General features: G+C 39.5%; 1 protein-coding gene across 1 annotated transcript in view; it reads right to left on the bottom strand.

The window, feature by feature from the left end:
* LOC119023235 (neuronal membrane glycoprotein M6-a-like) overlaps positions 1–18,024 on the bottom strand; it is a 28,897-nt gene extending 10,873 nt beyond the window's left edge. The window contains exons 1-4 of the mRNA XM_037105014.1: positions 17,851–18,024; positions 4,727–4,919; positions 3,697–3,853; positions 1,641–1,794 (exon numbers count right to left, since the gene is read on the bottom strand). Coding sequence (XP_036960909.1) covers positions 1,641–1,794; positions 3,697–3,853; positions 4,727–4,919; positions 17,851–17,887 — 541 coding nt within the window. The 5' untranslated portion in view covers positions 17,888–18,024. The remainder of the gene's footprint in view (positions 1–1,640; positions 1,795–3,696; positions 3,854–4,726; positions 4,920–17,850) is intronic.
* Between the last annotated feature and the right edge of the window lie 264 nt (positions 18,025–18,288).

The raw sequence follows: 18,288 nt of genomic DNA, 5'->3' as shown, positions 1-18,288 counted from the left end.
TCCTTGACATGCTCAACCACTTTGTGTTCGTTTACATCTACTCCCACACCTTACAGGAGCAAACACTGTCCATTTTACATCGCATTTGGAGATTGACACTTCTCGACTGGCAGGGTGGCGAGTGGACAAAACAACTGCTAAGGTGAGTTGTTCAATAACATTCCTTTTATTAAACTCTGTGTACACAAACAATGTTCTCAATGTTGTGTCAAGCCTTCTTAGTGTTTTGAAAACAGCAATTTTGATGCTAACATAGTATATGCCCCTAGCACTCCATTGAAAATGATTTTGACCCGAAAACAAAAAAACGTTCAATCTTATAAGTGGCGCTTTCATTGTAATTATGCTTTTATGTGAAGGTTTGACCCAGGTACATTGACAAAAAGACCCTAGGTTGCATTTTGGCAAGAGTTTCACTTTAATTCTTGTGCAGAAACTGTATGGTCATACATTAAAATTGTGTATATAGCTACATTCTTTGTTATATTAGACAAGGCACATCTGCGTCTTAGGGTTTGTATTCTGTTAACTTGTTCAGAATGTGTCAATGTGGATTCCTAAAGAGACTAAAGTAAAACAACATATCCTTTTTTTCATAATGTGAGAGACACAAAGTCAACGACACAAAGATAACAGTTATTCATTCACTTTCATTGCCACATTTTCCATGTCTAACCTTTAAATCACAGGCCTGCCTGAGTAATCCCTGGAATACCACTGCTACAACACATGATCATGCCACAGGCCTTATGCCCACATGTCCTAAAAAATACACATGCACTACCTCATCTCCTGTCCTTTAACCATAGTACGGCCCATGTTAGTTCAGCTGAATAAGTAGTTCTGTAGGTGTAACATCCTGGGCTTCATTGTGGCACATGGTACACTCTAGGCTTTCTACTGGTAACCTGGCAAATTAGTCGCACACACACAGGTTTTTCCATCGTGTGTGCCAGTTTGGTATTTTGGTGAGTTGCCATTAACTTGCCTGCACTGAGAGGGAGGATACACACAATATGTGTTCTTTCAATAATTAGGCTGTGCAGGAAAATGAGATCTCCAGGATTAGGAGGACCTTACTTCGGCGCTGACTCAAGTGCATAGGATTTATGGATGGACTGCATTTAGAAAGCTGATCAACCTTCTGTGTGAAAACCATCTCCACTGTAATAAATCCCAAAGGGAAACAAAAAAAGATTTTCTTTCAAATTGTATAACTGATAATGTTGGTGTATCATTGAAAATAGATCAATATGGACAGTTCTTACGGTTCCACTCAGGCTGGGCAGCACAGTGGATAAATGGGTCTGTTCAAAAGCAGGTCAAAGTTCACCAAGCAGGAACTCAGAGAGCCAAGTGAGATATATGCTATTCTCTGTTGTGTCCTTGTGTTTGAATTGAAGTGAGCAGGATAAGGACATGTTAGCTGACTGCACTGTTACATGCCCCGTGGATTTTAAACGGAGAAGATTTTATGTGTCTTGTCTCTTGCTTTTTACTGCTTATCTTATTATTGGATTTGTTGATTAGTCCCATATACTGCAGACCTGATACATGATAGAATAAAGAATTAAAGAAGGGAAGATTTGACACCTCCATCCATCCATTTCAGAGATACGTCACATTATCATTGTACACACCAAACTGACGCAGGTCCAGGCAGAGGTTGGCTCCCTCCACCACGCTGGTGTTCTGACACATAGACCAAACGTTGAAGTACATGAAGACTGGCAGGCTGGTGAACGCTGTCACTCCAAGCCACACTAGGAAGAACAGGTAGGCCAGGAACATGAGCTGCAAAACAGAGACAAAACATCATGAGTGGCAAAGATGATAATGTGTTTTAAAACACCTTAAAAACTCCTCATAAATCACAAGGAATTGTCAGGTCAATGTCACAGGGCTGCTAACTGACAGGCGCTCAGGCCTGATGACCAGCATTGACCATTTATATATATATATATGGCATTCATGATGTTAACTCATTTATACATGTTATGCACAAACATTTCTCTGCAGCCTTTGTTTCCCATAATGCTTCTAAAACTTAGTGCTTGTAAATTAAATCTATGTGATTCATTGCACAGGTGTGAAGATATTGTGTCAGTTCTCTCCATCATCGTCTGAGAAAGAAAACACTTCCACAACTGACTACACTCTCACTGCACTTTTCTCTTTTGCCTTTAAGCTCTCTCTCTCAGGCCAAGGTGTACGTGTGTGTGTGTGTGTGTGTGTGTGTGTGTGTGTGTGTGTGTGTGTGCGTGTGTGTGTGTGCACATTTGTCTTCCAGAGGCTTGCACCAGAAAGCCTTCCCTGTCCACTGATGAGAGTGAAAGATGTGAATAATGCGCAATCTCTCTATCTGTCTCCCTCCTCCACATGAATCAGACGTGACTAACGGGAGCTGCCACATACAGACTGGGCGATGCAGATGAAAAATATCTGATATTTTAGGGAATAAATGCTCACAGTTCTGTTAGGCCAATACATTGGGTTGGGCCAGTCTTAGCTTTGTTCTAAAATAGTAACTGCTTCTCAGAATCACTCTCACTGTGTTTGCTCTCCTTCAGTTGGCAGTGCCAATGCTGCCTGACTTCATCCCTACGTTATCTAAAATATATATTAGCATATAGACTTATCATTATATAATAACATTAGTTAAATGTTAATCACTTGAAATGATAGATGTTGGACTTTTACTCATGGTATTTCCTTAAAACCAAGTTTGATTGTCAGCTTCATGATGGTGATATGAGACTAACTCGTAACCACTCTGATGAAGCATGGCTGCTCAGATAATAAATAATAATAATGCAGTTAGTTAGTTAGTTGCATCTAGTAGAGAGGTCACAGATTGTAATGACCTAAATACCTAGACAGATCGATTTTAATGTAAAGTAACAAAAAACAGCAATTCCCAGTTAAAGGTTATTGACACTCGTGAAAATGTATATTTTATTCAATTTCAGCCTTTAAATAACCTTAAATCCTACACACTGGACCTTCAATAGCAAGAGCAACATTTCTTAATTTTGCTCTCAATATGGATCTCTCAACAAATGAACTGCATGTGTGAAAACAACCTTTCATTGTTGAAATATGAATAACGATACATTTTGGGGTTGTAACTTTTTGAGTTTTTATTAATCCGATTGTGTTTATCCAGGACCTGAAAATGGTATGACTTCATCTTGAAGGAGATTAAATAATTCATCCCATGGAAACACGAAAAACTGTGATTTCCTGTTGCTTTTTTGGACTTCCCTGGCTCTCACCTCCAACCAAAATATTTCAGGCATACCTAAAACTGTGGCTCACTGTAGTTTACTTGAACAGGAAGAAATGGTGTGTTTGTTGGTGACTGTTTTCAGAGGCGGATAAATTCACATTTGGCACTCTCTTGAGAATTTCCGTCAGCAGAATGGTGTGTGTGGGATTGTGTGCTCATGTTAATGAAGGAACATGTTTTCCGAAAACAATCTACCTCCTTTTGGGGGGTCTTTGTATGGTATTTGCTGACAATAAGAAAAATATTATAAATTGAATAAATATATAACTAGCTTCATCCTTTGAGTGCAAAATAATTTACTGTAAACTACCTAAAACACTTAGCTAAAGGCTCTAATGATTCAAGTGTTACAAAACAAATGAAAATGTCAGTATAAAGATTAAGTGTACGGGTTACAAAGATCTTACGAATGCAGTCAGGCAGCGTCCACAGGCAGTGATCTTGAACTCTCCATAGAGATCCCTTATAGCGCCAGTGGTGAAAAAGCCCTCCACCAGCAGCAGCACTCCAAACACAAAGAATCCAGCTGCAAGGCCATAGATGATGTACTTGAGGATGTCAATACTGTGGAGTGAACATGCACACACCCATATGGTCAGTGATTAATGAAAATTTGGTATGTTTATGCTACATTGCATCTTGAAGTGTTGACTTCTTCAGCTAAATTAATATGTGTAATTGACATAAACAAACCAGACTCAATGATCAGGAGTACAGGGGGATCTGGGATTTGGGATGGAGGCATCGGAGGCAGTGGATGGGACTACCAGCATTTGCATGGTTCTATTACTCATTTTCACATTTGTCTAATTCCTGTTTGATTTATTTCCACCTTTGACCCAAAACAGAAAACATAGTGATTTTTCTGTTCTTTGTATAACATGTCTTTAATGGTGGAAGCATTTGTGACCAGCCTAGTCACCAGAATAAAATGTTGGTGTTTACATTTCTGCAAACCACAGATGTGTTTGCATTTGTATAGTATGTGTGATAGGCTAACCACCACATTAATGTTTGTACAGTATGTGATATTACATTCACATTACATGTTTATGACCTCACATTCATGTCTTTTTTTTTTCCATCAGCATGTGAAGGTTTTTCCTCACTTGAATCGAGGGTCTAAGGACAGAGGATGTTGTTCACTGTGCAGACTGTAAAGCCCATTGAGGCAATGTGATTGTAATTTTGGGCTACATAAATAAAATTGATTTGATTTGAGGTGGAGGGGATTGTGGTCAAGTTACATATTTTTGCTTTCTGACAAAATCACCTAAATCTTCCTGCAGATTAGTGTTGCTGAATAAGTGCTGAAATAGACGCTTGAGAGATTGGAAATAAACTCAGAAATTTTACAGATATTGTGCAAAACAGTGAAAATCCTCAGGTGCGTCTTTTGATCCTCCTGAGAAGAAAAGTTTAAAAGCAGTCACTCACATAGTGAACACATCCAGTGTTTCTCCTGGGGCTCTGATCACTTCAAAGTAGTTCTGGAGGATGGTGACAGTGCCGCTCAAAGCCTCATGGCCACACCCACAGAACAAGGCCACACCCATGTAGAGGAGGATAGTGGCAATGAGGGAGGCCCAGGGCAGACTGCCCACACATCGCTCACAGCATTCCTTACAGCCTTAAAAGACACAAAAAAACAGAGTTGTAGTGCTGATAGGAGCTTCATTCAGCATGATGGTTACAGCAGTTGGCAAAATGTTACGCATGATGAAGCTGATGGAGAAAGCAAATATTCACATGATGGTGACCGTGATGTTCGGAATATAAATAAGGCTGTGGGGACAACCAGCATCATTTCATCTGTCCGGTGCAGAGAGACATCCAGGTTGTGTGTAGCTTAAACCTGAAGCACACAGAACCATCTTGAAAAGGAACTCCTAGATAATGTCTGGAAAAAGTGGGCATTTTCAAAAATACTTGGCAGGTGATATGATGAACCACAGAGCTGTGTTAGCACTGCCCAATTCTCATTCTAAACTATAGGGCGATAAAAGACACTTGTTTGCATTTCCTTAAACCAGTCAAAATTGTGTTCGGCGATGGTAAGGAAGCTAGGCTAGCTTCAACCAATCAAACTGACTTTTACCAAAGCCAGTTAGAAGAGCGAAATTCTTCATGAAAAGCTGTCATTGTCGTCGTTTGCGCTTTTTACAGTGAAATATATCCCCATTGTTGACATAAGACATGCTACAATAACTTGCTATAATAGCTTGTGTGTTCAGCCACAAATGTAGAATTTGAGGCCTGGCAACATGGCTTTGTAAGATCAGATGATCTCATAAAACCAGCTTCTTCGCAATGTAAATGTATCTTAGATTAGCTTAAAGAATAGAAACTGAGAGCAACTGCTAGCACAGCTTGTGTACAAGGGAAATAAAGCTGTATACATATCACAGCATGGGCAGTTATCAGAGAGGTCAGGCAAGAAAGCTACTGTTCAATAACTGTCAACAGCATGTCTGTGAAATAAACCATATTAGATTAGAGATGCTGCATCTGGGAAAATGATGTTGCTGCTGAGTTTTTAAAATACACTTGTTTTAATGCTATGAGAACCACAAACAAAACTCTGTACACTCACACTGTATTAGAGTGGAGGCAGAATATGAAAACCCCATCACATCAAACCTAAAATGAACTAAATGTTTAGATACTGCCAGACATGTATGTCATTTGGGTGAACTAACTCTCAAACATGTAATGTTCTTTTTTTAAATCTCAGGTATAAAATATGTGCAGTTTTAATTAGGCATATCCACAGTTTGCAACAGATTTACAGGCTGTTATCTAAGGTTCTCTTTACATTATTACAAAATAAAATTAAACAATAATCATTAGACCTGTGAGCTACTTGTAAATAAATCTAGATGTATCCATTCCTATATTGATATAATATAATTGCACAGTGTGTCCCAGTAATTGCTGCTGAAGATTTCATGTGATCACTTTTTGTCGTTTTCCATCCTCCTGTGTTGACGTGATTAACTAGAGTTCTTCACTTTCAGTCATATTATATAATTGTGCAGTGGCTGTGACTGATGCACCAACAATTCAGGCATTCCAAAATGACTCACTTGTGCGGCTGCCTTTGTAACTGTGATTTGCTGTAGTTGCTACCAGATAAAAAGGTAATCTTTCCTCTTTTAGAATAATGAGGAGAAAAGGCCTCAGTGCATGGAGAAGGCTTTTAGTCCAGGAATACTTCAACAAGCCACATATTGAGTCCATGACAATCTGTTCCCGTTGAACACACATCTAATGTTAGGAGGGCAGGTAACACTATTGCATCTTAACAGAATTAGATACAGAGCATAACACACCTTAAAATTATGTCTCCAGAACAACTGGAACGGCACAAAAAGGTGTGCTGCCATAACAAATAATTACAGTTTCTGTTGACTGTTGTATTATGGGATTGTTTACCGGATTTGTCTTGTAGAGATGCATATGCAGGAGAGAAGAGAACATGGTGATGGGAGAGTCGTGGTCACTGGGTTTATTGAAGTGGTAACCTGGTTACATCTGACTGATATAATCACTGTGGATGTGTCTTAAGATATTTGTGTGTCTAAATGCTTCCAGATGCTGCCTCAGAAAATATTCTAAAAGTATTGGAATCATTAAAAATAAGCTATGTTTTTAGAACACGATATTAACAATTAGTAACAGTTTCCACACAAAGCTAGGGTATCTTGATTTGGTCTAGTTTCTTCTAATGTATGTCTTTGCATAACTTTGAGATTTCTTTTCCCATAAAACTACATCAGAGTTCAAAGAGAATGATTTGGAGCCTCTTTGCCAGATTGATAGGTGTCTCTGCCTGTCGCAGCCTGTTGCGATGTCTGCTGCTTGCTCAACTAGCTTCACATGGGCCTAGGCTATCCAATGATGATAGTTATTAATAATCATTCTAAGGACAATAAGAAAATGTATCAGCAGCTTTCAAATAAAGAGTCTGCGAAGATCCACATGTAGTCCCACGTAAGATTTAAAATGAGCACACACGCAGCCTTGCCGACTCACTGAAGCCTAAATGTCGACAGTGCGACAATCCTACAGAAGGATGAAGAGAATCACACACGCTGCTTCCCTCCTTCACCTCCCTGTTGCACAGAAGGGGTTTGTGTGTGTGTGTGTGTGTGTGTGTGTGTGTCTGTGTGTGAGTCATCATGCTGCTCAGGTTTAATTGACCAGCCTTGTTGCCATGCCAACAGGGGTGTGGCAGGAGCCTGCTGACCCACTTTGCCTGTAAGCGTTGTCATGGCAACAGCCCGGCTCTGAGCGCTACAGTCACACTGATGCACATTTTGACACAGACAGCGCTGAACACACACGCACAACAGAAACACTCACATCTCCATTTGCACGGACACACAGTCTGTTCTCTTCATGATTGGTTCAGTTTGTGTCCACGTACAATTTCAGTGTGTTTTCGACCAAATATATGAGCCGGCAAGGGAAAAATAAAAATGTCTGCTATGCCCAGAACAATGCTACCATTTTGCACTGACTGAATCCATTTAATAAAATGCTTAGTGCTAATATGCAACATGCAATTCCTTTGATTCCTTATACAAACATGAATCAATTCATGTCCATTGTCTATCCTCATCAGCTCATAATGCACAAAAAGAATGAGATTCAGGCCACATTAGTGTGACAACTGTGAGGCAGATGGACAGGCACAAAGTGTGATATAAATGTGTTATGAGCATGTCTGAAGGTGTTTCTGAGAGAATGTTTAATGCAGCTTGTGTTTAAACATTTTCTTATCTGCAAAAATCTGCATGTGTCTGACTGTGCAGTTGTGTTTCTGACAGTGTGTTTGTGTGAGTGTGCGCCCTGAATTTCAGCCATGTTATAATCCTCGTCATATTTCCATATTTGGGCTTTTAAAGCGGGAAAGACCCAGTGACCTGGTAAAAACTGGGACAGGCTAAACACAAACGGCTGTATGCATCATCTATGTGTGTAGTTGTTTTCTTTGTTTAAGAAAAGGTAAATATTTTCAGACATACATAACTGCATCATTCATTTGCTGTACTATTATTCAAAATGACTGCAGCACTGTTAAGGGAGTTGACTGCTCTCTCTCTAAATATAATTATACACATATATACATAATCCCATATATACATGTAACCCTGATGATATGCTGTGTGAACCGTTTAGCTTAGTAAATGGTTTATAAAATATCTAATTAACAGTGAAATTGCCATTCACTAAAGTTGATATGTTGATATGTTGATAAGTTGATACTATAGTTGATTGAACTATAGGTTAACCATATGTCAGTCATGGCTTTATGAAGTGCCACCAAAGTAATAATACAAAGAAAATAAGCACAGAGCTTAACATAAAGTTTATTTTGTCAAAATCTTAACATTTCTAATCATAGTAAGTAGTAATCATTTTCAGATAAAATGCCCTTCTGAGGTCCTGACAAATCATTATCAAATTGACATTAATTAGGGGGAACCATTGGCTGAGAGCCAAATGTATTTTACCATAATGGACTGTTCTTTTTTGGGGGGTATTTTTTTGGCCTTTTATGGCTTTATTAATAGGACAGCTCTGAGATGACAGCAAACACAATGAAAGGGTGGGGGGAGACACGCAGCAAAGAGCCAGGGGTCGGACTTGAAGCCTGGGCGGCTGCAGAGAGGACAAGGCCTCTGTACATGGGACGCACACTCTACCAACTGAGTTAGTGCACACCCTGTGATGGACTGTTCTGATGCAAATTGTTCTGTAAGGGATCCTTGAGAGGAATATGGGGGGGGGAATAAAAACGTGTGATCAATTTTCTCCAAGTCTGATCTGAAATTGTGTTCTCTCATGTGCTAATGTTGCTTTATTGTTTTTTGCTGACTTACCTCTCAGGGCTAGGTCTGGTATCCTTCATTGCTTTACTTGAGTGACTTCCTGTCACTTGCCCACTGTCCTCAAATTGTGAAATATAGCTGGTGATTATGGACCATTCAAAGAGCATTTTCACCTCACAAAGAGTAAAAAAGTATATACAGTGATTTATATTAAAGAAAAATTGTAATAATCTCTGTATTATATTATATATCTTTATATCAGTTTTTGTTATTCTGGTGACATTGTTTATACAATGTACATTTAAAATAGAGGGTTTATCATGTCCAGAGGATGATTTTTAATTGAAATTTGAGTGGATGAATCCACTAGATCACAATAACACAGTGATATTGAATTTAATAGTGGCATCTATACATTTAAATTGTACCAAATCACTGAGATGAACATGTTGTTTGTGATCACTATAGTTTATCGCTCTGTGTTTTACACACACAGACACACACACACACACACACGCACACACACACACACACACACACACACGCACACACACACACACACACACACACACACACACACACACACACACACACACACACACACACACACACAGCACAGCACAGCACACAGCTTTTCAAACTCCAACACATATTCATACTTTCACAGTCTGGGAGCTCATTAGGCAGCAATGGACTCTGTCTTGCCTGATTGTCTAACAGACAACATAGCTGCTGTATGTGTGCTTCTGTGTGTCTGGATGGCTGTGTCTTAGCTCTGAGAGAGGATTACATACAGAGGTCTCACACAGGAGCACATATAAAGAGAGAGAGCGCGAGAGAGCAACAGAGGGAGAGAGAAAGAGAGGGAGAGAGAGAGAGGGAGAGAGAGAGGGAGGGGGGCCTGAAGATGCACTCAAGAGTCAAAGGCCCCGGTCTAATGGAAAATGACAAGTTCAGCCCCACTGCACCATTTAGAGTGAGATGCAGTTCAACACTATGATATATATGTACACTGAAGATACCAGTACATCATCATGCATACACAGGTGGTGTTTCTCTTCAGGATGGATTAAAACAAGGTGATTATGGTGTTTCATTCAAGTCTGAGGCAGATTTATGGAATGTCCTTTTCTATATGGATTATATGGATATGTACAAACACACTCACACTCACACACACACACACACACACACACTTAATGGTGGTAGCCTCTGCTGGCATGGCCTCCTGAAATGATTCTCCTAGCTGCCAATCAAATTATCTGTTCATCCATGAATCCCTCTTTGCCTTGCCATCTCTCTGTCCATCGCTGTCTGAGAAAAATAAAAAACAACCTGCTCCTGTTGAGTGTTGGACATGCAAAGATTGTCAGATTGCTAAATGCACTAAACTTTTCAACAGATATCTATCTTGCTATCATTTGCTGTATGCTCTTCACCTTTGTTTGCATGCAGTAGCTGGAGATTGACTGGATGAATTTATCTAAATGTCTATCTATACGTGGTCTATCTAAACAGTCAGGTCGCCAGGATAAAATGTTGGCAGTTTACATCAAACCACTGTTAGTTAACATCTGATTGTGTCTTAGGCTACGTACCAAATTGACATTTCCACAAAATGTGTCCAGTCTTGTTAACGTTAAATGTTTATGAGCTGACGTTCATATGAGGAGATGGAGTGACAGGCCAGGAGGCGGCCAAACAAGTGACCACAGCTCAAGACTGCATTTCAACATTTCTAAGCACTATACCACTGGATACCTTCCAGCTGCAACAAAACACAGATATTGGCTCAAAAAAAAATATGTATCTGATGCAGTTGGGACATCTCCAGCCATGTTGGTGGCCACAAAACCAGATGTTTTTAACCAGTCTTAGACATTTCTAGCTGTGTTTGTGGCAACAACAACAAAAAAAGTGTTTTCGAAGGAAGTCAGGATATCTCCAGGCATGTTTGGGGCAACCAAACACAGGCACTTTTTCGCCATTCCATGATCTGTTCCTAACCCTAACCAAATGTTTTTTGGGCCTAAATCAGAATGGAGCATTAGAATAGTGCTGTGATGACATATAATAGAAAACTGAACCTAGAGAAACTTAAAGGTGTAACATTAAAAGATGAGAGGATTAGACAAAAATGTGTATTGCCATCATTAATGTTGGCATAAGAGAAGAGCAGGTCAATAATTCAGAATCAGTACTTAGCTATACAAATACTACGCATTTGGTACTGATGCATGTGAAAGCTTTTTACTAAAATACTTCTGTTTCTGTTTCAACTGCTGCATTATCTCGAAGGCCCTCTCAACTTTTGTTGTTTGTCAGTGAACAGACCATTGTCTCATATGAATCCTGAAAGCCCATGCATCACAGCCACCCTCAATGTTCACCCGTCTGTCACAGAGGAAATTAGCTGTCATCGGGTTACAGCACTGACAATGCCAAAAAAAATGTAAGAAACGCAGTTATTTGGTCCTTTTCTGTTTCTGAACACATCAGTAACTGTGAAATATGTAGGAATGATGTCTGCTACAGCAAACTTATCAAGAGTTATGGTAATCATGAGAAAGAGGATTCATTGCAGCAATAAAAGAGAATGCAGGAGAGGGAAGCCCCAGTGAGACTAATCACATTTCAGTGATGGATGTCTTTCAGACAGGCAGACAGAACCCAGGAAGGCTGTAAACACCAGAGATTATGACATAATTTAACAGATCATGTTGTGAAAGGTCACACTATTGGAATGGTCATATACTACTCATGTTTCACCAACCAGGGGCGGCTGTAGCTCAGTGGGTAGAGCTGGTGAACTGGTGATCACAAGATCGAATCCCGGCTCCCCTGGGCGGAATTGAGCTACATGTCGAAGTATCCTTGAGCAAAATACTGAACCCCAAAGTTGCTCCTGATGTGCAGATGCCATCAGTAAGGGTCCTGCGATGAGCTGGCAACTCATCCAGCATGAACTCTGGCCTATGCCCATTGTATGAAACTGGATTTGGCCCCAGTAAGCCCCGCAGCCCCTTAGGGGGAAATGGCAACATCCCGCGACCCTCACAGATTAAGCGGAAAGAAAACGAAACATTCTCCGACCAGCACAAGTGCCCATGTGCTTAATTTGCCAGGAGAATATAGCTGTGATGAAGATTTCCAATTTGAAACAGCATTATGAGACGAAGCATAGGAATTTACCTCAAAATTCAGGTAAGTACAACAAAAATAAATGCAGTGAAATTGTCACATTATGTTACAAGCGGGATTCTTGTCACATCTATGACACAACAACAAAAGGCAACAGAGTGCTCACTTAATTTGTCAAAATGGAAATGACATTTTCCATTTCCAGCAAGGAAGAAACAAGCCTTCTTTCTTTATCTTTATTGTAATTGTGCAAATGGAGAATCTGTACCACTCCCTCCCTCTGTTAAACAGACTGTAGTGATGATGTCATGCAAAGACTAAAGTTGGAGCAGCTCCACAGACTGTAAAAACTGGAAACACTGCCAGGACTCTATGACAGCAGCCTTGGTGACTTTACAGTGATATGGGAGGATTTTCTGACCCTAACACTTAGTTAAGACACAGTGCAAGCAAGCTCATTTGTTGATAATGCACAGTCAGTATTTATCTAAATGTCTATCTATACATGGTCTATCTGAATAGCCGGGTCGCCAGAATAAAATGTGGGCAGTTTACATCAAACCACTGTTAGTTCACATTTGATTGCGTCTTGCATCTTGCTACGTACCAAATTGACATTTCCACAAAATGTTTCCAATCTTGTTAACATTAAATGTTTATGAGCTGACTTTCATTTCAGGAAATGGAGTGAGTAATTTGTCAGAGCTAAACTACACCTTGATGTTATCATTATGAAGTAGTGGTCATTCTGCGCACTAATGAATAATTATAAGAGGAGTTAGAGTTTTATTCATTTTTGTTATTCGTTTTGGTTTCATGTATCATTATGATCTAAATGTGACTGCACAATGCAATCACTATTTGACACCATGTGTATCAAGATTGTTTCCATATGAACCTAGCTTTCATTATGCTAGTCTGTTTGCGGTCAAGCACAAAAATGTGGCACATTAAATATTAATCTGCTCATCAGATTTGGGATATTTTATGAACCAATATGACACTCTGACCTAGTGGTACCACAGAACATTCGGTATAGGAGATGTTTGTTCTCTGGATTGTGTGAATATGCTTCATAAATTTCCCAGCAATTTGCTCATTCCATTCCTTTTTACAAGTATACAAGTGCAAGTGGAAATTCTGGGTTGATGTTGGTACAAGAATACATGGCAGTATGCCCAGAAACTGGTGCTATCTGAATTAGAGAGCTGGTTGCACAGACCTACCACTAGGAGAGTAATAATATATCCAAATCAGGGTTTGAGTTAACCTCGTCCGCCCACTATGGATAAGAATGCAGCTGCTCACTGTGTGTACATGCAATACACTCACAGGCAGCAGAATGGACCTTGTGTTGAGCTGGTTTTCATTTGTGGACGGTAATGAAATTGCCCTTAAAAGCAGAACCCTCCGACTGAATGGCTTCCCTTCCTCCACTGTTTCACTCCCTCTCCAGTAACCATTTCTCCCCTCCTCCCCTGCTCTCCCCTCTCTCACTCTCTCTCTCACCCACTGTGGGCCTGCTAAGTCAATTTTTATTGACTTATTCCTCTCTCCATTAAGTTCCTTTCTATTAGTGATCATAATAATGAAATGGACGAGGCAGATACACATGGTCCACTTTCAGCTGTATGACACTGACTTTCACAATAAATTAAAATGTAATTTTCCAGGTGGCCAGGGCAAGTAATTATTGCTGCTTCTGCAGGTTTAGGAAGTGGCCATATCAGTTATACCTTGATCCATGTCAAGCACAGACCAGTCTTAATCTCTGTCCAGTTCATATAAACTATTTTCTCAGTGAAACACCCTAAAACAAGCAGGGATTTCCAGAGAATCATCTTCAATACACATGAAGTGATATGTTTTATGTTTCCTGTTGGACTGAAGAAAAATATAACAATAACTAAATAAGAAGCATAAGTTATGAGGTGCACTTTGGACAAAAGACAGTCTCTAAAGAAGTGAAAGCTGCAAACTCAAGCCTGATTAACACACAGATTAAACAAATACAGGACACAAACCAAAGATGGGGTTCAAGGTTTTTGCTTGTAATCTGGGTATTGGAGTATTTTTATTTTGGTATCTTTCTACTTTAAGTGAGACCCAAATGATATACCTCCATGGACCCATAATCAGACCCTCCACTGTGCTCAGTATCAGACCCATTCCATACTGTATGGAAGTAGGTCCTGCAAAAGAGAGAAATTCCCTCCACAAAGAAAGAATATTTTTCCAGTAATTGTCAATTCACCTAGTATTTTATCACCAGTGCCCATGACCCTGTCACCCCAGTTTTTCATATGTTCTAATTAGGTAAAAAATATGTAATTAGGTAAATACAATAAAGGTAATACAATAAATACAATAAAGGTAAATTAGTTACATAAAATGACATTTTTCTGTATGGCAGCAACTCCTGAAGAACCCCATCAGGCAGGAGGAGTCCTGTGTGATAGAGTCATATCTGTTTTGCTATAGATGATGGAGACTTTAACTGCAATGTTTTAATGAAACACACTTGGTGAATCTGTAAAAGCAGTGCTAAGTCTCCAGCGTGATGACCTGCTACAGGAGAAACAGATTAAAACCTCTCATTGTGTCTCTGTCACAATTTCACATTCAAATCTTTCACACTCGCCCTCAGTTTAGATTAGAGAACATGAAACTTTTCGGATCCCTGAGGATAACTCACATTCGAGATGCGTATATACTAAGATGATGCAGCTGATGAGTAATAGGATCACAATCCTACTTACCATGGAATTCTATCAATATTTGTGTTTTGAGAAGTAAAAGTAAAGACCAAAGCCCCTGTAAAGCCTGCTTTAATATCTCTATGGGGAGGTGGGGATGATTTCAACATTACCTGTGCTGTGATACTAATCCAGAGGGTAACTTTTCACCCTCACTGTTAATAATTTGCCAATTTCAGCAAACTCACTGATCCTCCTGTAATTTTTCCCATCTTTAAAGATGGCCTATGGTTTTAAAGTGGACTCTGAATTTGTTTATGCAGAAAGAGCTGTAGGAAGTGTAAATTCTCTGTGGAAATGTTTAAGTCATTTTTTTTTACCATCTATCTATTGAAACGTGCTAACATCATTAAGTTTATGTTTATATTATGTTATTTCAGACTAACATGAAGGTGAAAGTGATATACTGCCTCACAATAAGTATTCAGAGTGTACCAAAATATCAAGAACAATTTTCACAGCATTTGGGCAATAATTGTTAACTTTAAAGCATGTGAAATGCACTTTTATTCAAGCTTTGATGACTAATTTCAGCAAAATTGTGGAGAAGTCTATCAAGTCTAGATTATGTTGCAACACTCTAGCTAGAATAAGTTTTTATTCTAATTGCGCTGCAAATTTCTTTTTTTTTTTCACTGGTAAATTCAACATAATATATTTAAACACATTTTATAAATTGTGCTTAGGCGAGACTGCCAGCTGTATAATTTGTACCCTGTAACCTGAATTGAGGATCCTAAATTCAAATGTTTTTTTTTTATATTTTTGATGATGAAAGCCTGCAGCACACCTTTGGTCATCTGTGTTAGTCATCTCTTCAGCCAGTGGTCAACAAAATAAGCAACAAAACAGTCAGATACTCTAAAATGTTAGCATTTTCTGAAGTGCAGTAAATTGCTCTCACTTTCTGCAACAAGCTTTCCAAATCAAACCTTCAGTTACACTCATTTATGACCTTCCCAGACCTCAGACATACAAACAAACAAACTGAAAATGCATCCATATATTGAAAAGATTATCATCAATACTAACCCTATAAAAATGAAAGGTATTTAATAATTAGAAATTAAGTCCTGCCACCTCATACAGATCCATGTCTTCATGTCTGAAACAGCTGTCCTGCATAATTCACTCTCTCTGCCCTGTTTCCTGTATGTTTAGTTTCCTGTATCTCTCATTCTCACCTGTCCTGCTATTTGTCATCCCACACACCTGAATTTTGTCAGCTATGTGCATCCCATTTATGAACACTTTGAGAAGAGGCAGAGAGAGGGGGAGGCCAGTGACAGCTAAATTATACAAGAGTGTATAAAAGAAAGCAATGATGATGGAAAGAATGACATGGATGTGGGATGAGAACTAGTTGAATGGATGAACAGAAGGAGTGGGGGGGGGGGGGGGGGTGAAAGCTAGGGGGGATGATACCCCCCATTTAGCTTTATGATTGGCTAAACAGGTTCCTTCCCGAAAAAACATATAAATCTGCCTATCACACAACAGAAGACAATTTCTTGACAGTGTTACCATAGATACAGTGTTAATAAACATTAATACGATGAAAAATTCAAGTCACAGTTTATTTTTTATGAAAAACACTTCCATCATTGTGTTGATTTGTGAATCTTTGTGGGCAGCACCACTCACGTCTGATTACAGACTGAAGGTGTGATGAAGAAAATGGACACGCCCATTTTTTTACCCCTGACAACAACAACAATATGGGATGATGCGATGAAAATCATGAATATGCTATGTAAAAATAAAACACAGAACAAGAGATTACCTTTGATTAAAATCGAATGTGCTATATTAGGAATGATCAACTGATGGATGGAGAAATAAAATTTAAAAAGAGGAAGAATAGAGGGAGTGAACGGGCACAGTGAGATGGAGGTGAGCGAGAGATGTGTCCAAATAGAGGGTTTGGGAGAGAGACAAAAAAAAAAAGAGCGAGACAGGAGACAGACACCTGCAGAGGAAATGGGACGGACTGACAGACCCAGAAAATCCATTTTGAAATACACTGAGTCAGAATGACAGAAGAAAAAAACCCAGAAAGTGAGAGGGCCAATGACAGAGAGAAAATGGAGGGAAAGGGTAGGGAGTGACACACAGCAGAAAAAAGGGAGACATGCAGAGAGCCAGGGAGAGAGGAGAGGAAAAGGCGTTCAGACAAGCGTGAAGCATCAACAAAAGAGGCTAACAAAGAAAACCCCAATGGACGCATCAATCACTGCTCCACTTATCACTCCTCCCTCTGATTTTTAGTCTTTATTGCAAGGTTTTGCCCCATGCTCCCTCCTTCCCTCACCCTCTTCTACCCCTTTCTTCTCCCCTGCCACTCCCACCTCTTCCATCCATCCAGCCATCCATGCATCTGTCCATCCATCTGTCCATCCAGCCCCCAAAACAACACCGACCCTCCTGTGTCTGCCATCTCCTCCCATCCCTATCACAAACGATCTGCTCATTTATGCATCCATTCATCAAAACACCCAACAAAATAGAGTTGCATAATCTGTGGTTTTATCAAAAGCAGACATATAGATGTCTTATTTAATCACAGCCTATCTTTCCTTTTCATCTGTTAAATAATATCAATAAGAGAAACCATTTATGTGAATTTTGCAACAGAATGTTGAAAATAAACATATACACAAAATCTGTTCCTTGTATTTTCTGCAGGACATGAATGCTGTCTTCTTTCTCTCTGCCCACAACACACACAAAGGAATCCCATGATACCGAGAGGGATGGATGAACAGAACAATGGCAGATGGCACAGCTGATGAAAGATAAAAATTAACAAATTGCTCTTCTGTCCTACCTTTCTGGCTTTGCGATTCATCCATGTTTTCCTCCATTGTGGCAGGTTACAGTCCCTTTGTCTCTTTTTAGTGTGAAGCTGAATAAAGCCCCTTGCTAGCTCTGAGCACAGTGTGCGTGTGTGTGTGTGTATGTGGGAGGCTGTGTGTGTGAGAGTGTTTTTTTTTCCCTCCCTGCAGATGATGGAGGCTCAGGGAAGTCCCTGTTTTAACATTGCTCTCTCTCTCTTCACTCTGACTATCTGGGCTTGTCTCGAGTCCTATCTCTGCTTCTATCTATAGCTTTAGCTTTCTATAAAGATATTTCTTGGATAATATTTGCATTAAAAATGGAAAACCTGTATGGAAACAGCTAAATGTGATACGATTTTGTGAATAAAAAGCTATATTTTATGATTACAAATATGATAAAATGAAATGTCAAATGCACAAAATAAAAC

Source organism: Acanthopagrus latus, chromosome 1 (genome assembly GCF_904848185.1).
Source record: "Acanthopagrus latus isolate v.2019 chromosome 1, fAcaLat1.1, whole genome shotgun sequence".
NCBI classification, from domain to species: Eukaryota; Metazoa; Chordata; class Actinopteri; order Spariformes; family Sparidae; genus Acanthopagrus; species Acanthopagrus latus.
This window is presented reverse-complemented; position numbering and strand designations above follow the sequence as displayed.